At 47.7% G+C, this 21,685-nt stretch overlaps 4 protein-coding genes across 9 annotated transcripts in view; 1 reads left to right on the top strand and 3 right to left on the bottom strand.

Annotated features, from left to right (window-relative positions):
- lrrc39 (leucine rich repeat containing 39) overlaps nucleotides 1-129 on the bottom strand; it is a 28,300-nt gene extending 28,171 nt beyond the window's left edge. For 3 of the 4 annotated variants that reach the window (XR_006021148.1, XR_006021149.1, XM_042057279.1), the window contains exon 1: nucleotides 1-128. This exon is cut by the window's left edge and continues 133 nt beyond it. The gene's annotated coding sequence lies outside the window, so the exon portion shown is untranslated. The other variant, XM_042057280.1, reaches the window with a different exon arrangement.
- A 359-nt stretch (nucleotides 130-488) lies between these two features.
- LOC121678080 (dynein light chain Tctex-type 5-A) lies at nucleotides 489-1,782 on the bottom strand. The gene has a single exon (XM_042057282.1). The coding sequence runs from the start codon at nucleotides 1,634-1,636 to the stop codon at nucleotides 968-970; it is 669 nt and encodes a 222-aa protein (XP_041913216.1). The 5' UTR covers nucleotides 1,637-1,782; the 3' UTR covers nucleotides 489-967.
- Nucleotides 1,783-1,995: 213 nt separating this feature from the next.
- Nucleotides 1,996-11,417, bottom strand: dbt (dihydrolipoamide branched chain transacylase E2). 3 transcript variants are annotated; one of them, XM_042057273.1, is made up of 11 exons: nucleotides 11,370-11,417; nucleotides 9,971-10,091; nucleotides 9,802-9,877; nucleotides 8,358-8,539; nucleotides 8,004-8,131; nucleotides 5,357-5,606; nucleotides 4,986-5,152; nucleotides 4,576-4,653; nucleotides 4,099-4,290; nucleotides 3,745-3,816; nucleotides 1,996-3,432 (listed from the first exon to the last, which is right to left on the bottom strand). In XM_042057273.1, exons 1-11 carry the CDS (start codon nucleotides 11,400-11,402, stop codon nucleotides 3,265-3,267), a joined length of 1,467 nt encoding a protein of 488 aa, XP_041913207.1. In that variant the 5' UTR covers nucleotides 11,403-11,417; the 3' UTR covers nucleotides 1,996-3,264. The 3 variants fall into 3 exon arrangements, with proteins under 3 accessions (XP_041913207.1, XP_041913205.1, XP_041913206.1); XM_042057271.1 differs by lacking the exon at nucleotides 11,370-11,417 and adding an exon at nucleotides 11,077-11,148; XM_042057272.1 differs by lacking the exon at nucleotides 11,370-11,417 and adding an exon at nucleotides 10,825-10,929.
- A 315-nt stretch (nucleotides 11,418-11,732) lies between these two features.
- rtca (RNA 3'-terminal phosphate cyclase) lies at nucleotides 11,733-18,741 on the top strand. Its single transcript, XM_042057278.1, has 11 exons — nucleotides 11,733-12,214; nucleotides 12,340-12,440; nucleotides 13,341-13,484; nucleotides 13,979-14,102; nucleotides 14,301-14,359; nucleotides 14,761-14,902; nucleotides 15,334-15,455; nucleotides 16,387-16,445; nucleotides 16,888-16,982; nucleotides 17,138-17,242; nucleotides 17,426-18,741. Exons 1-11 carry the CDS (start codon nucleotides 12,170-12,172, stop codon nucleotides 17,522-17,524), a joined length of 1,095 nt encoding a protein of 364 aa, XP_041913212.1. The 5' UTR covers nucleotides 11,733-12,169; the 3' UTR covers nucleotides 17,525-18,741.
- The last annotated feature ends 2,944 nt before the right edge of the window (nucleotides 18,742-21,685 follow it).

Here is a 21,685-nt window from a genome sequence, read left to right as displayed (position 1 = left end):
ATTCCACAGCAGAAATGCTCTCCCTGTGTGTGTGTGAGGTTCCCAGACCTGCAGGCAGTGTGTGAGGGTGACCTGTGAAGTGTGTGTGTCTGGTGTGTCCAACTGAAGGGGACCTGCGTGACCGTGATTGGTGAACTGGGGGGGTAACGTGGCGGGCGCTAATTTTAGCAGGGAAGGACTCTGGGAATAGAAGGGTCACAAGGCACGTTTGGCACGGACGCAGCTGTCCCTTGACGCATGCCACCCCCATCCCCACCCACACCACCACACTTTAAGAACACAGCAATGAGATGTAGAGACCTGTTGGAAACAAAGCCTATTTCTGCGTCCCATCAACAGCAGTGTAGATGCAGCAGACATCACTCAAGTATAAAATAAATAAAAGTTGACATCTCAATCTCAGATGTCAACTCATTTTAGTGACAGTGTATATTACAGACAGGGGACTTCAAAAAGGTGATTATCACACATATTCAGCATCAGCAGCATATTTTATTCCTCTTTTTGTTCAGCATTTCACGAGGTACTATTACTTGTTATTGATTTAATTACTATTTAAGTCATACCCTAAAAGACCGCCATCAACCTAAAAAAATATTTAAAAGCATTAAAACCTGTGACTGATCTGAACACTTCAATAGGGCCACAATATAAAAAAAGAAGTTTACTTTAAACTTGAAAGGCATGCAGTCTTTAACCAGTGAAGTTTCTGGATGATCTTTCCAACAATTCGTGAAATGTTAAAGCACAGATAGGCCTAGACAACAGCTCTTTAGATGTAAATATTAGTCTAGTCTATTAGATTTACCAGTCATAAGATACACTGCACCATACAGTCTGTTATTAAAAAGGTCAGTCATGTCATGTCATAGGTCAATGATGATGATCAAGTAGGCTACATCAGAGTAGGCTAAAACAGAAACGTGTAGCTAGTGTGAGCAGAGCCTACAACGAATTACACAGCAAATTATTCTTGATAAACTGCGTACAGAATGCAAAGCGCAAACAGGGAGTCATTCTTGAAAGTATACTCCACAAATGTGTCCGCTGTGGGACTCCATATGCCCCTGCTGGAGCAAGTCACCTCGCAGTCCTTCACCTGCCCGATGGCGACGAAACAGATGAGCTTGTACCGATCACACAGCTGGGCTTTCGCCGCATCTCTCACGCTGTCTGCCAAATCTCTGGCGATCTCAGAACAAGATGAGCTGTATTCTGCACCGGCGAGCCTTGCCTCCACGATTGATTTCATGACTAACTTTGCATCCTCTGTTGAGAATCGCTGTTCGGGGAATGGCTGGTACGCCTGAAAGAGCCCCGACGCTTCCAGATTGTTGTTGCCACAGTTGGGAAAGTTCCCCGAAGACGGCGTTTTGGGGACCGGGCAGCGCTCGTGAACTCCACTCTCTTTTCTGGCTAACCAGCTCCGTCTGCGCGTTTCTTGGACCACGGTCGAAGTGCTGCTTTGACGCTGCAAGGCATCTTTGCTTTTGCTGAATTTCAAGCACCCATGGGCTCGATGTCCCGCATCTAAAATACCCTTACCGTTCCTTGGAGCGTCGAAAATACCCTTACCTTTCCGTGGCGCATCGTTTTGAGACTGTTGTTTCCTCGCGCTTTGCTTCTCTTCCTGCATGTTGAAGATCTCTGTTTACCATAAAGTCAAGCCGTTATCATACCAAAAGTAAACGTTTTGGTAATATCAAAATCCGTCTGCGCACTCTGTCCAAGGTGCGTCCGTGGTTGAGTCTTCACAGAGTCAATGAGGGTCTTGGCAGTCGAATTAATCTTCTCCTGAGGGCTTTTACAACCAGACATACGTCAGTGCTTTGGAACCAATGGCCTGAGTTTTATATTAACATGTGTTGCTTGCTTTTACTTAATGATTAAACTCGTCTGGTTTGAAGTATAAGTTTGACACTCATGCCAGACATAAACAAGAGACTGGACACTTGTCCTGAAAGTGATGTCACAGCCACACACACACACACAAAGTAAATTACAGACACGTCAACTTTATTAAAAGGTTTTTCACGCTCGACACACTCATTCACACAAATAAGGAAATAACACACACCAGTGACCATTGCAGCAAAGTAACGAAAAAAATCTTACCGGTCTCTGCCAGTAGCAGTTAACCTCCTAAACACTGGTAAGTTACAGTACAGTTTCCCAAAAGGTCAAGCGAAACAATGGTGCTAGGCATCCTACCCATTAACATGATGATAGTTTAAAAGACAAATGCAGACGTGACAGCAAACAAAAGCAGATCAGTTCATTCTAGAAAATTAGCACCACAGAAACCAATAACTAAAAGATGCACTTCCGGAAGTATTTTTTTCTCCATCAGAACCTGTAAAGGTTTGTCTTAGAACAACTTTGATGAGGAATTATTAGCGGAACTCTTGAAAGCCAGCCAGTTACCACAGATTCGAGTTCTGGAACAGAACTAATGAAGGTATATATTCTAAGGAATCATTAACAGTGAGTGGTTCCTTTAAAAGCTGCTCTACATGACATCTTATTTCATGGGAAAACACTGCTACTGGCAAAACATCCGGTAAGAGGGGGGACTACTGTGAAGCTGACTGACTTCAGGCTTCTGCCAAACCAAAATCCTTACCAAAGGGCAACTGAGATAACCTTCGCGGTTTGCGGAACAAGGCAAGAACCATTTTTACCTTCGAAAACAGTCTGAACATTCTGGGCACCCGGCCTGGATTCTCCAGTTGAGCTGCTTTATGAGGAGAGGAGGGCTCTGTAACAGCATAGGCCCAGACCTGGCATGTGTCACCAGGGAAACATCTGACCTGGAGACAGCAGCTCAGGTGTGATGAAGACAGGAGCCTCAGTGGATATGTATGAGCTGTGTAGTGTGTGTGTGTGTGTCGGGGTGTGTGTGTTAGTTACAGAGCTCCTCACATCCAGGATATCCACATGCTCTCGGAGGTGCAACCAATCAACCACATCTATGTCAGCAAGGCAGCAGGGGGAGAGGCACCTTCCACCACCAGAGCAGCACACCAAGACCTACTAAAGACCGTTAGAGAGGAGATGCCCCCATGCTGGGAGAGGACCAGTGTCTCTGTCTGTGCAGCCGTCCGTACAGCTAAGGGGGTGTGGGTGGATGAGGTGGGTTGAGAGAGGGGGGGGGGGGGGGGGGCAACCATGCATCAGCCCTCAGTCAGGTACATTTCTCATACACGTCACAGGTGGGGTGCGGCTGACGCAGGCTGGGTGGGTGGGGGGAGGGTGGAGAGTTCCTTATTTAAGGTCCAGAACCATGGCAGCCGGGTTCTCCAGGTAGGACTTCCACAGGTTGGAGAAGCGGCACATGGTGGCCCCGTCGATGATGCGGTGGTCCGCTGACCAGCTGACGTTCATGATGTGGGCCTTTACCACCTCGTCCTTAGCGTTAAACCGGGGCAGCACCTGGTGACCAGCACAGAGCGGGACTTTACTTTGACATCGACTTAGGACCCGTGTACTACAGAATGAGCTAACCAGCAGGTTAGGACCCGTGTACTACAGAATGAATTAACCAGCAGGTTAGGACCCATGTACTACAGAATGAGCTAACCAGCAGGTTAGGACCCGTGTACTACAGAATGAGTTAACCAGCAGGTTAGGACCCGTGTACTACAGAATGAGCTAACCAGCAGGTTATGGTCTGTACGGAATGTGTTTTCCAATGGCGGAGTGTATTTTCTGAGGGAGGAGAGGGCAGTTAATTTAAAGTCTCACCTGAGCTTTCCCCAGAGCTCCAATAGCCACCTCTGGTGGCAGGATGACTGGTTTTGCATAGGTGCCTCCGATCTAACCACACACACACACAGGGAGAGAAAAAACATGGCCAACATGATCATGAATGTGCCACTTAGTGTCTGATGCACACTGAAGCCCAAACAGCTAACCAACTGCACACAGCTTCTGACACTTACCTACACATGCTGTACTACAGCCAAAGTCTTTACAATGAACTTAAGGAAACATGCTGCCCTACAGCCAAATGTCTGTACTCTGAACTTCGCCCAAGACGTAGTCCACTAGTGACCCCGATGACCCCAAATGACCCTCCCAAGACCGTCCGCCACTTACGGAGCCGATGTTGGAGAGTGTGAAGGTTCCGCCGGTGAGGTCAGCGGCGCCCAGCTGTCCCGCGGTTCCCAGGTTCTGCAGGCGGTTGAGTTCGGTGGCAATCTCAAACACACTCAGCATCTGCACGTTCTTGACGTTGGGCACCAGGAGCCCCTGAAGCGTGTCCATGGCTACACCCACATTATGGGATGCCTGGAGCAGCACAGGGAACACATTAACCTCATTGACATTAAAAATCAGCTCTGACGCTAGCATAGATACACACACACCACACACAGACACACACACACACACTAAGGTACAAGTACATATATACACACATAAACACACACCAAAGGAAGTAAAATATTCACACTTACACACACACACACACACACACCAAATACAGGCACACCTTAAGTAGTAAAACATTCTTTCTTTCTCTCACTTGCACGCACGCACACACACACACACACACACACACACAGTACTGCTAACCTTGTATGTGATATTCTGGCAGGCTTCGTCCAGAGACGCGTTGAGGATGGGATAGTGAAGGAGGCCCAGAGATGCTGCCTGCATAAACACACACATTAATACTTCAGAGTCAGCTCAGAGTGTGTGTATGTGAGGGGTGTCACATACGTGTTAAAACTGGGTCCAAGTCTGAAGGTGGTGGTGCAAGATGAAGGGCATGAAGCTAAGTTTGATTAGTCTGGTCTACCTTGATGAAGAAGGGCATGAAGCTAAGTTCGATTAGTCTGGTCTACCTTGATGAAGAAGGGCATGAAGCTAAGTTCGATTAGTCTGGTCTACCTTGATGAAGAAGGGTAGGAATCTAAGTTTGATTAGTCTGGTCTACCTTGATGAAGAAGGGCAGGAATCTAAGTTTGATTAGTCTGGTCTACCTTGATGAAGAAGGGCATGAAGCTGAGTTTGACGCCACGGGCTTCAGCGACTCCCTTAAGCTCCGCCCTCAGTCGCACTAGCTGTGTCAAGTCGACCTCGTCACAGTAACCGAAGTGGGGTATCTTTAGCGCAGCAGTCATCGTCTTCACCATGGCCTTGTGAAATCCTGAAAACACACACACACACACACACACACACACACACACACACACACACACACACACACACACACGGATGATACATGGGGGCACATGGAACTCTTAAGTAGCGTTATCAAACTGCCATTTGTGTAGAGGGCATAGGTGTGTGACCCAGGAAGTAATAGAATGCAGGAAGTGACCGATTGTTTGGGCACTGGGCAGCATCTCACCTTTGAGGGGTTCTGTGCGGTCCTTCCCGGTGAAGACGGGTCTGGGCATGGCAGGGGGAGGCACGGGCTGGGGGGGCGCCTTCTCTTTGGGTTTGGGGGCAGCAGCGGTGGCGCCAGGGGGCGGTGGCTGGATCTCGTGGAATGGCGAGGGGGGAAGGATGGCGCCCGTCTGCTTGGCTAGGTAGTTGAGGATGTCCTCCTTCAGGATGCGGCCGTCCCTCCCCGTGCCCACCACCTCACTGAGCTTAATCTGAGGGCAGAGAGCAGCGTCACACGACAGAGACACTCTCTCACACACACACACAGACAGACAGACGCACACAGACACACAGACAGACGCACACACACACACACTCACAAATTGTTTGATCAACTGCCCTCTGGGAAGAGGTACAGAAGCCTGCGCTCACGCACCACCAGCTTCATACACCAGGCTGTTAGGATGCTGAACTCTCTCCCCCCTCTACCCTCAGCTACATAACATCCTGGACTTTGGACCCACAATGGCTGCCTTGCACTACTCCACTTGTACACTTTGCAACTTGCAACTGTTGTTGTCCTGAAAACACTTCTGAACACACTTCTGCTGCTCTTACATAACTTGCACCACTATGCCACTTGCATACTTAGGTCAAACAGAACTACCTCAGCCATTTATTGGCCTGACTTTTGCACTATTATATTGACTGTCTACTGTATGCACAATTTCAACCCAAATCTTGCTGCTCTTATTTTCTTCATTGTATGTGCCTTCTTATTTTTACTTTTTATATTGTTTACTTGAATGTTTACTTGAATGTTATGTTTGTCTGTGGACCTAATTGGTAAAATATGTCTTGTCTCCACCGTGGGATAGTGGGAAACGTAATTTCGATCTCTTTGTACGTCTTGACATGTGAAGAAATTGACAATAAAGCAGACTTTGACTTTGACACACACACAGACAGACAGATGCACGCACGCACACAGACACAGAATAACCCACATGCCCTCTCAGATCAACAGTGATGCACTCCGTTACAGAGAAAAGCCCAACAGAACCCCATGAAGATTTCCATGAAGAACTCCATATTTAAACAATAACCAAATATATATATAATATGCTTTGCTAAGTAAACAGCACTCCAGATTTCCTTTCTTATGGATTGACAACTGTTTGATTGACAACTACCTAGATAACTGTTTGATTAAGTCTGGTAATCTGGGCTACAATTTCCCTGGACAGAGATCCGGATCCATATAGGATAAGGTGATAGGATAAGGATGCACTCACCAAATCCAGCAGTTCCTGAACATGAACACACACAGACACAGACACACACACACCACGCTTGGCCTGTTCCTAATCCAACTCGGAGAGCTGTTCCCCTTCCCCCATCAGTAGCCATGACAACAGGCCTTCATTGGTGGACAATGTGGCTGTAACTGCCATGCCTTGTGTGAGATGGGGAGATCTTAGTGTGTGTGTGTGTGTGTGTGTGAGAGTCAGAGAGAGAGAGAGATGGGGTGATCTTTACTGTGTTTGAGTCTGTGTGTGTGTGTGTGTGTGGAGAGATCACTCTACCAAGCAAGCTGTGCCAAACAGCACCATCCATCAGAAGGTTGTCTACTGCAGACCTTCAGGCTCAACCAGATGTCACCACACACACACACACACACACACACACACACTCTCTCCCTCTCGCTCTCTCACTCTCTCTCTCTCTGCCTGTTGTTTTCTAAGGCTGTGTGTGTGTGCGTGGTGGCAGAGGTCCAGCTAACACAAAACACTGTAAAAGGCATTGGTAGCAGCTGCCCGAGACAGATAGTGGGTCATCGTGGAAGTGCGCTGATGGATGTTGATTCAGCCCGAACCGCCCCCTCCCCCACAGCAGACACCAAATCTCATCTTAAACTGGCCAAACAGAGTGGGTGAAGGAGAAACCCCAAACGCGCACATACACACACACAAACACACACAGGTGGGAAGCACCCTCTCAGCTAAATGAAGTTCCCTTGATTAGCGTGTTGGGTTATAATACCACACTCAGCTTTGGGACGACTTCACACTCCCTAGGGGAACCATGGATTTGTTTACAGGCATGGCCTTCTCACACGGAACTAACATTTTTAAAAGTCTTCCATGACATGAAGCATTAATTGACACCCACCCTCGACAAGTGACCATCGGTGTTCACTCGGCATTAGAGGGTTTATAACACACTACCACTTAAAGGATAATTCCGGTATTTAGCACTTTGAGTCCCTTTTCTGGTTTGTTTTGGATGAACTAGAGTGGTGGACACCGAAATGTTGACGATGGGTCCTGTCTCGACTTTTCTGACTCGGTTTGAATCGCCTTTGACTACTTCTGAGTGGCTGCCTACGGGCATGCACAAACATGTCCTTAAAACAACCCTTAACGTTCGTTTTCAAAACTGTGCAACTCACCGGAATTATATAAATACCGGAAATATCCAGTAACTGGTCTCGGATGGCCCTTAATATGGCGGACCCTCCTTGTGAACGTGCAAACGAAGTCTAAATGGCTAGGGGGAGGGCAAAGTCACTAGTTTTGAAAAGGGCTTCAGTCTCATCCTCAAGTTTAGGAAATGCGGTAGGACTTCCTCATTCTGTGTTAAGATAAGAGCGCGAGATGTCCACCCACATTGTTCTCCATGGCCAGGCGTCTCACTGCAGGTGTGGCGTGCGTCTTGTGGCCTCTGATTTCCTGGTGTGTGTGTTCCTCGTGCGACATGGCAGGAGTCTCTAAAACGTCCTCCTCGTGAGCTACATCTGCAGAAACACACAGAAGTGTGTGTAGAAGAAGTGTGTGTAGAAGAAGCTGTTACAAATGACGGTAGCCATGATGGGAGAATGAAGAGCATTTACAATTTACAACACTTTGAACACCTGAGCTAAAAACTAATATCGTTATTAGTAGTCAATGATATCATCAGAATGTGTCAACATTAACAGTGCCCCATCCCTTCTCCACCAGAGAGTCAAATGACACTCTTACCTGGTCCACCCTCGGTTTCTATGTCAACCAGCGGCATTCCCACGAGCGCTGTGGCATCGATGTCGTAGTAGATCTTGCGTATGATACCATCGTATCGACTGGTGATTGTGACTGAAGCTTTGTCACTCTGGACCTCACATATGCTGTCGAACTGAGACACCTTGTCTCCCTCCTTCACATACCTACACAAGGAGGCAAGACACAAAAACAGCCATTTTTAAAACAGGCAAGGAAACCATACATTCACTTTAGCAACTCTAAGCAGCCAAGGGGTCAATACAGGCAATGACCTGAGAGCTATGGAAACATGGAACATGGTCTAATGAGCCACATTTTCTTCTCCAATCCAAATGAAATCCAAATAATTCAAAATATGGAAAATGTCTCCAAACTGTATACGTGTGCACCCTAGTGTGGATCAATGAAAACAAAACAGGCAGCTTTCTGAGAAGCGAGGTGTTACTATTCTATGCCTTTCCATCCCTACTAATCCCTATTAATTTCCCTCACGGGATCAAAAGAGTATATACTTATAAAGGGTCTTACTTGTCTTAGTGAGACTCATGCAAGTTGGTCATGTTTTCCTTTAACTCATTGAGTGCCAAAAACGTAATATTACGTTTTTCCTTCCCATGCGTTGAGTGCCAAAAACGTAATATTACGTTTTTAGCTTTTTTTGTTTTTTTATTACGAAAGTAGACACTCTAACACACCTTATATGTGATTTTGGGAACTCTGTGATGAATGGAAATTAAATATATGACGATCATGAAACTCGTGAAAACGCACAATCTGGACATTTTATCATAACTCGGTTGGTTGCCGCTTTGGGTCGAATCAGTGACGCATGCACGTCAGGTCAAAACCAGGCCATTTTCGTGGGTCTATCACTAGGTGGCAGTCTCGCCAGGTCTCGCTGATCACTTCCCTTAAAGTTCACACAAATAAGTAACAGGCAACACTTCATATTTCATGAAAGACGTTATATCTCCATTTCTAGAAAAAAACAGCGATTTTGATGAAAACTAGCCACTGTTTAGCTTGGGATTTCTCAGGAACAGAGGCGTGTAGAAATACACGGTTTGCACCCACTGAGAGCTTAAAGTCTCACCTTTTAATTGAGCTATTGTATGTGTTCATAGCTATAACACAAGCTGTGGCTGTACAAAAATCATCAACAATGGTCTAGATTGCTGGCATTCTAGGACAAAGCTCCCGAAAACAGCTTGGCATTCAATGAGTTAATAATTTCCTTTGTGCTTTGGAGAAAAAGACCAGGTGACCTTCACGTTCTTTTTGAATTCATTTTAGATATTGTCATGTTGTGTGTCCATATTATTGCAGAAATTCAGTTGAAGAACTATGGCGCCCCCAGTGGGTGCTTAGTGAAGGCACACTTTCAACTTGACTTTCAAGGAAACTCTCAAAATAAAACAATACCTACCATTCCTTTACGGTTACTTCCCGAATGCCCTCCCCGATGTCTGACAGTTTAAACTGCAAGACCGGTCCAGCCGCCGCTGAAATTAAAGAACAAAGTAGGTTCTGTAACATTGTAATTTCCTGTTCAAAACAATCATGCGATGTACACATGACACCAAATGGACACATACCACAACTGGATCGAAAGTATCGGTGCTGCGTCGGGATTGTGATGGAGTAGGCATGCGGCGGTCGCTCGAGACGGGTCGGCCGAATCCGTGAGCAGTACCGTTTGAACTGGTGCGCAGACGCCTACCAAGGGCATACAAACAATACTAACATGTTATAGTGCAATTTCCACTTCGCACATGACACCAAAACAGCTTGATTGTTTTGTGCGACCAGACGCATATTGTTAACCAAACTGTACCCGTGGTCACCAGTCACAATGTTCATCTCGGCAGGATGACCAATGTCAATTAACACGAAGCACGCTGGAAGTGTACCCATCCACGATGTTTCTCAATGACAGTTCGAAATGAAAGGCATATTATGAATATTTTCTCACATGCCTTCTTAGTTATTACCGTCTGCACAAATGCATTGTCACGTTGTTACTGCTGATAGCAGACAAGTTAAGTTACTGTAACAAAAACGTAGATGACACGACAATATCAACAAAGTGCAATGAGGTGTCCTAGGAGTTAAGAGTAGCATAGATGACACCAACCACCTGATCTAGTACAAATACAAACGGGTCCTGCAAACACTCAAACTCAAACAAGTAAACACGTCTCACGTAACAACTTTTGTTCAAACATTTAAGGTAGGGAAACTAAGGGGAAAGCTTGCAAACACAGCTGGCTAGCGACATCGCCACTAAAGTTAACGCCGATGGCTCGCTACTCACACCACTGAACTAACGCTACAAGTCACTTACTCATCGTATCATTGTATCACCGGTTTTGAAACATAGCGGTCAGAGAACATGCCTCTGGAAGCGGCAACAGTAATATCTGTGAATGCATAAGTCGTGGAAACCTACCAAACGCCTCACAAGAGTGAATGAACCTCTCAGTGTGATAACGGCAGCCATCTTTACCCTAGCTTCTCATCATCCGGAAATGACAACACATTCACGCCCCTCATGAAAAGCCTATCATAAAGCGACTATCTCAGGGCAGATTCAGCGAGTTTCAACATGCCCTCTAGGGGGCTACGTTTATTCATAGGAACATCAAATGAGACATCAAACTGGAACACCATATCAGACATGAGACAGCAGACCCTCTCTCACTTGTTGATGCAATCCCGTTAGGTAGTGGGGTGTTATCCGTGCTAACTTATCTGACATCTTTTCACCATGTTCTCCAAAGTTGGTTCACCCTGCTGAAAAACAGCATAGCAATTCGTCTTTAATTTTTTTAGATGGAATTTGCTTATTTAGCTGGTATGACCATTATGATAGTATCAATATATGTATGACCAGCTAAACCATCAAAAGCATGTGCTACATATCTTAAACTCGTCTAGCTGTTTCCCCCATTTAGCAGGCATGTTAGGGCTTATATGGCAGCTCTTCCTACAAACCTGAAAGTTGAGCCTATCTGATTGATTGGGCATATGTAGTAGCTTACTATCACTGTTAAAGGACGTCAGTTCTGCTGTGTTTGCTCAATGATTTCCAGTTTTAGATCCACTGTAGCCTAGGCTACTTGCGCTGTCCTCACAGGATAAGATAGGCTTAGAGGGCAGTACTCGAGAATGTGTAGGCCCTAATCACATGTTTGATAAAAAAAAAAAAAACTCTTGGATCTTTCTTTTTCTGAGAAACAGTGTTTTGATGCCGAGATCAGAGTCAGCGCTATCTGACTGCTGCAGATGAGATGAGCGACTCATCTTGGCCCTGAAACCACAGATGCTGAAACTTTCTCAAACAATGCGCTGCCAGCCGGCGTCATGTTGGCCTACATCTGCGCATGCGTCAAGCTTTCTGGTGTTGCAGTGTGGCAAGTCTCCTGGAGCAACGCGCTTACCTCAGAAACTGAGTCATCCTGCCCGATTTAGACATTTATTTATCACCTACTGTCTACAAAACTGTCCAGCGAATACATTAGACGATTTTGTCCCGTGTTGTTTGACTAGCTACTGCGCAGGAGAAGATTGTGCAGAGTGCGCATTGACTCTGTTGGGAAGTTCGCGATTGTCTCTCAGCATTGTTTGTGCTCAGCTGCCGGCTACATCGTTTTTGCCGTTTGGAGGTCAGGCTTCCCCACAAGCGTAGCTGTCCAGCTACAGCATCTTCTCTCCTCGCAGAGATTCAGCGCATCAGTACAGTTCTCAGAGTAAAATTGTGGACAAGTTTTTGTAATTTTCCTTCTCTCTCAAAAATGGCCGCAACAACGTTCGAAATGGACGGAAGTGTGATGGAGGGGGTGAGTAGGCTCTTTTTACACAACAACTAACTTCTACATGTATATTTGTACATTTTGAATAATGTCGTGTACAACTTTCTCTTTTATTTAACATTGCTCCGTTGACCGGTGTTGATCTCTTTCAGGGAGGCCAAATTTTGAGATTGTCTGCTGCTCTTAGCTGCATTCACGGCACGTCAATCAAAATAAACAAAATTCGAGCTGGCAGAAGCACGCCAGGTTTAAGGTAAATAAAAAGTGTGTGTGTGTGTTTAAGGATTTATAATTATGTTCCTCTTTCTGCTGATTCATATTTTGCTATGTTGTAAGTTGTAAGCGGCAGGCTGGCGACCTGCGGGGCTCGCTCCCCGCTCCACCCCCTCCGTAGAGACAACTTCATGTGAATCGCAAAACAAAGCAAAGTTGGACGGAGCGCTGTTGAAGCGCTAACGTTACATCCATCCATTCCAAAATATCCCGGGCTGCATTAACCGAGTCCGTGTATGAGTCGGTGTGCCGTTAGGCACCGTGTGTGTTTTAATTTCTCCATTAAAAAAGCCGTTACTCATCCATTTTTAACGGCCTCCTTTGTTACTTGTAAGCACATGGCACGACATTTTCCACTTGAAGTGTTTATGCTGATTATTTTTTTGTTTTAAGAACAGAAATTACATACCTTGTATGTGTGTAACTATGATGGATGATCATAAACAAAGGCTTTGTTGTATATCTAAAAATGCTAATGATCAAAGTTATGTGCTTAAATGCTAAGTCATACATCTAAACTCGAGTGCTGTATTGCTGAAGGGTATCTGATAAGGGCTGTGTGGTGCTGAAATGTTAAATAGTCTGCACTTGATGTAAACTCGAACGTTTTGTCTTTATTGCTGTCCTCTCCCTCCCTCTCCTCCTCTCCTCCTCTCCCTCTTCCCCTCCCCTCTCCTACTTTCCCCTCCTGCCATCTCTTCTCTCCCCACTCCTCTTATCTTCTCTCCTCCTCCTCCTCACTCCTCTTCTCCTCTCCCCACTCCTCTCTTTTCTCCTCTCCTCCTCCCCACTCTTATCTTCTATTCTCCTCCTCCCCACTCCACTCCTCTTCTCCTCTCCCCACACCTCCCCTCTCCTCTCCCCTCCTCATCGTCCCCAGGCCTCAGCACCTGATGGGTCTGGAGCTAGTCAGGGACATGTGCACTGGCAGTTTGGAGGGCGCTGTGATCGGATCCACAGAAGTCAGTCTCTCTCCCGGCACAATCAAGGGGGGCAGCCACATCGCAGACACCCAGACCGCGGGGTAAGTTGGCACACAGGTGCGCACTCACACAAGCACGCACGCACGGTTGGAGCTTTAAAAGCGACTGCTGGCATCCCTGGGGAGTCACTACTCGTAATCAGCGGTATCGATTACACCGGCTGACAATTGGGGCAGACACGCTGTTACGTTGGCGCTGCTGTGATCACTGATGTGATGTGATGAGATAAGCGAGACATGATTTAACAGTGATCAGCTTGTCATGTTCTGAATGTCTGTTGTCAGATTGAGTGTAGACCATGTTAGAAATATATAAGCTAAAAAAAAAAAAAAATATATATATATATATATATATATATATATATATATATATATATATATAATATGCGCTAGAATAATTCATTTTTCAGATGGGTTTAGTCAGGTGTGGGTTGTCGTAGGGAGGTGTGCTGCAGATGGTGGCTAGACTGAGTGTGTGTGTGTGTGTGTGTGTGTGTGTGTGTGTGTGTGTGTGTGTTTCTCCTCGTTCCCTACAGGAGTGTGACACTGCTGATGCAGGTGTCGATGCCGTGTGCCCTCTTTGCCCAGGGTCCCTCTGAGCTCTGCCTGAAGGGCGGCACCAACGCCGAGATGGCGCCCCAGATCGACTACACCCTCAGGGTATGAACAGCTCCACCCTCAGGCCCTCAGGGAACACATACACCTGGAGCTACACACACTCTCACACACACACACACACACACTCTCTCTCTCTCTCTCTCACACACACTCACACACACACACACACACACACACTCTCTCTCTCTCTCTCACACACACACACACACACATTAATGTCTGTTGTCCTCTGCCTTGCAGGTGTTTAAGCCCATCGTGGAGAGGTTTGGTGTCAACATGGACTGTGACCTGCGGATGAGGTGAGGTTCTAAGTGTTCTGCCATGTTCTGCGTTACTCCTGGGGTACCCGTGTGTATATTGTCGTTAGCGGCTGTGGACAAACAGCGTTTAAAGCTAAATGACTAAATGTCTCTTTGGTGGTGTGTTGCCATTGAGTGTTTGCCTTGGCCTGTGTGTGTGTGTGTGTGCGCGCTGTATTTGACCTTGTGTCTTTATTGCTGTCCTCCACTCCCTTTTATGAGCCTTATCCTGTTTGTGTGCGCGTGTGTGTGTGTGTATGTATTTAGTCGAATGTTTTGTTGTGGTGTTGGTGTGTGATGTTGATATTTGTGGCTTGATCACGTGTGATGGTTTTCAGAGTATTTGTGGAAAGTTTTAATCCATGTGTGTGGTAACTTGATCATGATTGTGTGTGTGTTAGGGGTTACTATCCTAAGGGTGGGGGAGAGGTGGTGCTGAAGGTGAACCCGGTCAAAGAGCTTATCCCCATCAACATGATGGAGCGCGGACACATCACCAAAATCTACGGACGAGCCTTCACAGCCGGAGTCCTGCCCTCCAAGGTGAACGCGCGCACACACACACACACACACACACACACTGTAACATTCACGCCCTCTCTCCATAACCCCCTCTACACACACACTCACACACAGCGCACCATACAACACACATTTCCTGTTGTGGTGACTGATCCAGTCGCTACAGTGTGTGTGTGTGTGTGTGTGTGCGCACGCACCCCTGTGCTGACTGACCCAGTCCTCCTGTTGGATTCCTAGCTGTGTGTGTGTGTGCGCGTGTGCCCCTGTGCTGACTGACCCAGTCCTCCTGTTGGTCCTCTAGCTGTGCATGTGTGTGTGTGTGTGTAGACGTGTGTAGACGTGTGTGTACGTGTGTGTACGTGTGTGTACGTGTGTGTGCGTGTGTGTGCGTGTGTGTGTGTGTGTGTGCGCGTGCCCCTGTGCTGACTGACCCAGTCGTCCTGTTGGTCTAGTTGGCTAAGGACATGTCTACGGCGGCGGTGCGCACCATCAGGAAGGAGATCAAGGACCTGTACATCAACATCCAGTCCCTGCAGGAGAAGGAGAAGGCCTGCGGCAACGGCAACGGCATCATGTGAGCCCACCACGCACACACACACACACACATGCACACACACACCCACACACACACACATGCGCGCACACACACATGCACACACACACACCCACCCACGCACACACACACATGCACACACATGCACACACACATGCACACACGCACACACATGCACACACACACACACATGCACCCACACACACACACATGCGCGCACACACACATGCACACACACACACCCACCCACGCACACACACACATGCACACACATGCACACACACATGCACACACGCACACACATGCACACACACACACATGCACACACACACACACACATGCACACACACACACACACATGCGCACACACACACACACGCACACGCACACCCACACACACACACACACACACACACACACATGCACACACACACACACACATGCACACACACACACACCCACACGCACACACACACACATGCACACCCACACACACGCACACCCACACACACACCCACACACGCACACACACACACATGCACACACACACACACACACACATGCACACACCCACACGCACACACATGCGCACACACACATGCACACACACACACACATGCACACACACACCCACACACACACACACCCACACACCAAGGTAATGTGTACACTGGCTCCTCACAGACTAATAACGAGTCTATGCTGTTCTGTGTGTGTGTGTGTGTGTGTGTGTCTGTCTCTGAGTCAGTTGTTGTTTATTTGTTAGAAGGTGATATACATAGCTTGGCTCTGGTCATTGGTGCAAATATACGTAGGGCATGACTGAAATGATGACATCTCACATTGATGATGAAAGTGTGTTAAAGCCCAGTCAGCGTGTGTGTGTGTGTGAGAGGGAGAGATTGAGAGTGTGTGTTATGTGTGTGACTCATTGTCTTTTTCTGTCTGACAGCATCATCGCTGAATCCTCCACCGGCTGCATATTTGCTGGCTCGGCTCTAGGGAAGAAAGGTGAGCAGTGTGTGTGTGTGTGTGTGTGTGTGTGCGCGCGCCCTCTCCTGTGTGTCTCCAGCTTTGGGAGTTTTTGTTGGACAGATGGCAGTGCAGTTGAGGGGGGTGAAGAGTGCTGTTTGCAGAGTTGTCCACTAGGGGTCAGTGTGTCCGAGAGAACTGTTCCCTCATTCTCACTGAGAAGACTGATTAGGGTCAGGGATGCACATCAGGACCAACACACACACACACACACACACACACACATGCTTACCCTGTCTGTCTCTCTCATACTCACATCATACAAACAGAGAAAGAGAAAGAACAGAGAACATTCCTGGTAATAAGTAATACGTGTGTGTGTGTGTGTGTGATAAATTAGTCTAGTAAAAAATGATAAGCATGAATGTAAACAGTAAACTTGCGTTTGTGTCCCAAAACTAAACCTGTGTGTGTGGTTTAGGTGTGTATGCAGATAAGGTGGGCATTGAAGCTGCTGAGATGCTTCTCAGAAATGTCAGACACAACGGCTGTGTTGACGAGTTCCTACAGGATCAGGTGAGTGTGTGTGTTTGTGTGTTTGTTTGTGTATGTGTGTGCGCCCTTTGGGGGTCATTGGCTCTATGCTTTGTAATGACGTGTTGGTTTAAGCTTTCAATACAACAAAAAGAAATTCAGCTTCTCCAAAAATTCAGCAACATTTCTGCCCCCAGCTCATCATCTACATGGCCCTGGCTAAGGGGACGTCTCGCGTGCGCACCGGGCCCATCACCCTTCACACACAGACCGCCATCCACGTCGCCGAGCAGCTCACCAAGGTGAGGCAGCCGCCGCCATGACAACCGTTACCAACCTGTTTTCCTCCTGGTTAAAGGCTGCCTTCACTCCTCAGCTCAGCTGTTAGAAGGTGTTCTAACACCAGTGTTCTCCGACACTGTTCTCTCCTCTGTTCCTCCAGCTGTTCTAATGTCTGTTCTCTGTTCTGCTCTTTCTGTCATTAGGCCACGTTTGCGGTCCGCAAGGCAGAGGATGAGAACGCCAACAGCGACACCTATATCATCGAGTGCCAGGGAGCAGGCGTGGAGAATCCCAATCTTTGAATACACACACACACACACGTACACACACACACACACACACACACACACACACATATGACACACACTACTGTTATCCTTTGGTCGGGGGGGCAGGGCAGGCTGACCCCCCCCCACCCACCACCCAGTTGAAGGAGTGATAATGAATTTCTAGTTTGAGCCCGCCCCCTCCAGTAAGCCCCGCCCCTTTGTGTCTCAGGGTTTATCCTTACACTGTACATTGTAATGTCCATTCCTCTGACTGCTGTCACAACCTCTCACTACCCGCTCACCTCACCTGCCCAGCTACCAATCAGGAAGAGACTTCTCTCTGCTCCCCTCACCCATAGCCAATCAGCTTCACTCACTCACTCACTGACACTCACTCACACACACACACACACAGATCTTCTCCCGGACCACTCGGTTTCCCCCCTCCAGAGTTCACTACCCCAGCTAGTGCTGTTACCGAAGGGCAGCCAACAGAGTCAAACAGCATACATAGCCAGAGTAGTGCACTACATCTGCGTCTGCACAGATCATCCATACTAAACTGGAGAAGTGCACTGCGTCTGCACAGATCATCCATACTAAACTGGAGAAGTGCACTGTACACAGATCATCCATACTAAACTGGAGAAGTGCACTGCGTCTGCACAGATCATCCATACTAAACTGGAGAAGTGCACTGCGTCTGCACAGATCATCCATACTAAACTGGAGAAGTGCACTGTACACAGATCATCCATACTAAACTGGAGAAGTGCACTGCGTCTGCACAGATCATCCATACTAAACTGGAGAAGTGCACTGCGTCTGCACAGATCATTCATACTCCTTGTGGGGACCACAAAGCTGCTCCGGAAGTCTCCTAAATTATTCAAGTTCTTTTTTTTTTTTTTTTTCATTCTGAGTGCTCTTGAGGACACACCCTGCCTGGGGGGTTCAAGGAGTGTGTGTTCCTCAACAAAAAAAAGAGGAGGAGGAGGAGGAGGGGTGGGGGCACCAGTGTTTATTCCACAGGTGGCCTGTGGCATGGTTGACTGTTTACACGGCATTATTTATACACGTTGGTTTGTGACCGCGGGAGTGAATGAAAATGTCTGTTTTTTGTTTTTGTTTTTTTGCTTTTGCTCTTTAGGTGGTCATGATCAGTATATTTTGATTTTGAGATATTTTGTTTTTGGGGAGAAAAAAAAAAGTATGAAATAAAGATGGCGAATTACTGGTTTGGCCTCCAACCTGTCGAGTCTTTGTGAAGGTGTACACACACACACACACACACACACACACACACACCTCTCCCCAGGTCTAGCTGTTCACAGGGCTCATATGTGAGTTTGTCCTCACTGACGTTGAGTTTGCCGTCTGACTGCCGTGTGTGTTGGGACTTTGGTCTGAGTACTACAGGTGTGTATGTGTGTGTGTGTGCAGGAGTGGGAGGCCGAGAGCTCTCCAAAGGTGCTGTTCCAAGGAAAGCAGTACAGAGGCCCAGCGGCGTAGCCTGGGTGATCCCAGACGAGCTCGTCAATAAATTTGAATTTGCTCTGCAGGTCCATCTGGAAAGGACGCCCTTTTCTAATCTTCCAGTTTTTACGACTTTAACCAGCAGTGAAATTACTTAAACTGGTGCATTAAACTCTTACCTAATTGTCTTCTTTTAAATGCAGTTGTTTACTCAATTCCAAAGAAAATAGACTTTTTTGGTGATTCGGAAACAGACATCAATGGGATCCTTGCCAAACCGACCTGCAGAAGTTTGTCTGGGTTTTCCTAGGCTACCTCCGTTGAGCCCGGAAGTTCTAGAACGATCCAAAGCTCATCCTCCCTCTGCACCTTCAGTAACAGCTCAGACAGATTAACATGCCTTTAATCGCACCTCGTACATGGCCAACAATCTCACGGCGGAGGGGTGTGTGTGTGTGTGTGAGAAGAGGGTGGATCCTAGAGATCCAGGATGTATTGAATGGCCTAGTCCTTTGTGGCCGAGATCGTATCTTCCTGTGAAAGTCAAGAGCAACTCCATTGATGGCTTGGGGGTTTTCCATTTTCCAGCTAGCACAGGACAAGTGTGTGTGTGTCTTGAGTTGGGGTTATCCCTTCCCCCCCCTACCCCTTCAGTGTGCTGTAAGCAGATGCAGGGACAATAGCAGGGGAAGAATAGGCCACGCCGTGTGCTAATGAATAGCCCAGGGATGCTGGGGGGGGGGGCATTGTTCCCTCTTTGTGGGTGGAGGGCTTCTCCCATCAACCCCATTCAGCCCCTTCTCTTACCCCCCTGCCTCCCTCTCTTACCCCCCGTCTGCCCTGCGCATCTGCTGCTTCTGCTCAACTCTGGAACAACAGGAGGTCTGGCCCTGACACGGCTCAGATACGGCTCTCAAGTGACAGATTTAAAGCTTTAGTTGCAGAGCATGAGTCTGGGGGAGATCCGGCATTGATCCGGCCCTGATGTGGCCTTGATCTGGCCCTGACGTACTTGATTACAGCAGGTGTGTGTGTGTGTGTAAGTTATAGTAACTATGTGTATGTGTGTGTAATAGCTGTGTGTGTGTGTGTACAGTGGGTGAGCTCATCTTCAGCCAGCTGTTGATCCGCGTGCCGTAAGTGACATCACAGAACATCCTCTTACCTTAGCTCCACCCCTCAGAGCCACATCCAGCCAACTGTGTGGCAGGAGCACACCCAGCATTGGAGCAGAGATCCAGACATGTGTGTGTGTGTGTGTGTGTGTGTGTGTAAGACAGGCAGCTTTTGTTTGGAGCAGCGGAGCCACCAGCTCCAGAGAGTCTTACGTAACCATGGTGACAGTAGTCCGCTTCATCAGATGAGATCTGCTGCACTGCCTCAATCCCTTCTCCTGGGCTTCAACTCTCCCTCTCGCTCTCTCTCTCTCTCTCTCTCTCGCTCTCTCTCTCTCTCTCTCTCGCTCTCTCTCTCTCTCTCTCCCTCTCGCTCTCTCTCTCTCACAGACACACATTCTCACTTCTTCTCTTCCACATACGCAAGCTCGCTCTTTAACACACACACACACACACACACACACACACATTATCTGTCTCTCATACACATTACACACTCTCACACAGAACTGTACACGAGGTGAGGAGAGTGCTTGGCCCCTTGCTCTGTTGCCATGTCCCACAGCACCACACGAGGGCGCTGTTCTGACTGCTTTTGGTCCTGCTCCTCTCTTCTCTCAGTTCCTCTTCTCCAGTCAGAGGGGATCCCTGCTGCACACACACACACACACACACACACACACAAACACACAGGGGTGTAGCACAATATCCTGGGCCCCTGCATAGGCAGTCCCATGTTCCTCAACCCAGGTAAAATAAAATATATTCCAGACTTTTCAAGGCCCCTCTCTCCCCTTGGGCCCCTATAATCAGTAGTGGTTTTACCCCCAGTCCGACACCCCGTGCACACACACACACACACACACACACACACACAATCTGCAACATCTGCAACAGCATTGTGATAACTCATTAAGCACATTTCCTCACAGCTCACTGTGAGGTTCTTCTGATCAGAAAAGGCCTCTCACACACACACACACACCACCTCCCCAGACTGGAGAGGACACACACACACACCCACCCTGGCGTTGTCCGGAGGCCTGTTGAGTCAGCAAGGCTTGGTGGCGTTGACATGGGTGCCCGGGTCTCCTGTTGCATTCTGCTCTTCCAACGTCACCTGACTAGAGATAAAGTATTGCATGTGTGTGAGGCTGCTAGGACACAATCCCTGAGACAGCGTTTAGCAGGGACTTGCGCGTTTCCAGTGTGTGTGTGTGTGTGAGAGAGAGAGAGAGAGAGAGAGTCGTACTAGTAGTCCCAGTATGTGTGTGTGTGTGTGTGAGAGAGAGAGAGTGTGTGTGTATGCGTGAGTGTCTGTGTGTGAGAGTTTGTGTGTGTGTGAGAGAGAGAGAGAGAGAGTGTGTGTGTGTGTGTGTGTGTGTGTAAGAGAGTGTGTGTGTCTGTGTGAGTGTGTGTGTGTGTGTGTGAGTGTGTGTGTGTGTGTGTGCAGTGGTGCTGTCCTGGTGAGGCCTCCTCTATAAATAGCTGTTCTTCTGCCTCCTCACCTCCCTGAGCCGCTCGTCTCTCCAGCCAGAAGTTGCGTAAGAAGCTATTGTCAGACACACACTTCCTGGCTGGCCCTTCCTGTGTCAGGCCACAC

This window comes from Alosa sapidissima, chromosome 12, assembly GCF_018492685.1.
Source record: "Alosa sapidissima isolate fAloSap1 chromosome 12, fAloSap1.pri, whole genome shotgun sequence".
Taxonomy (NCBI): domain Eukaryota; kingdom Metazoa; phylum Chordata; class Actinopteri; order Clupeiformes; family Clupeidae; genus Alosa; species Alosa sapidissima.
The sequence above is the reverse complement of the archived record's forward strand: the minus strand, read 5'-3'. Positions and strand labels throughout refer to the sequence as shown.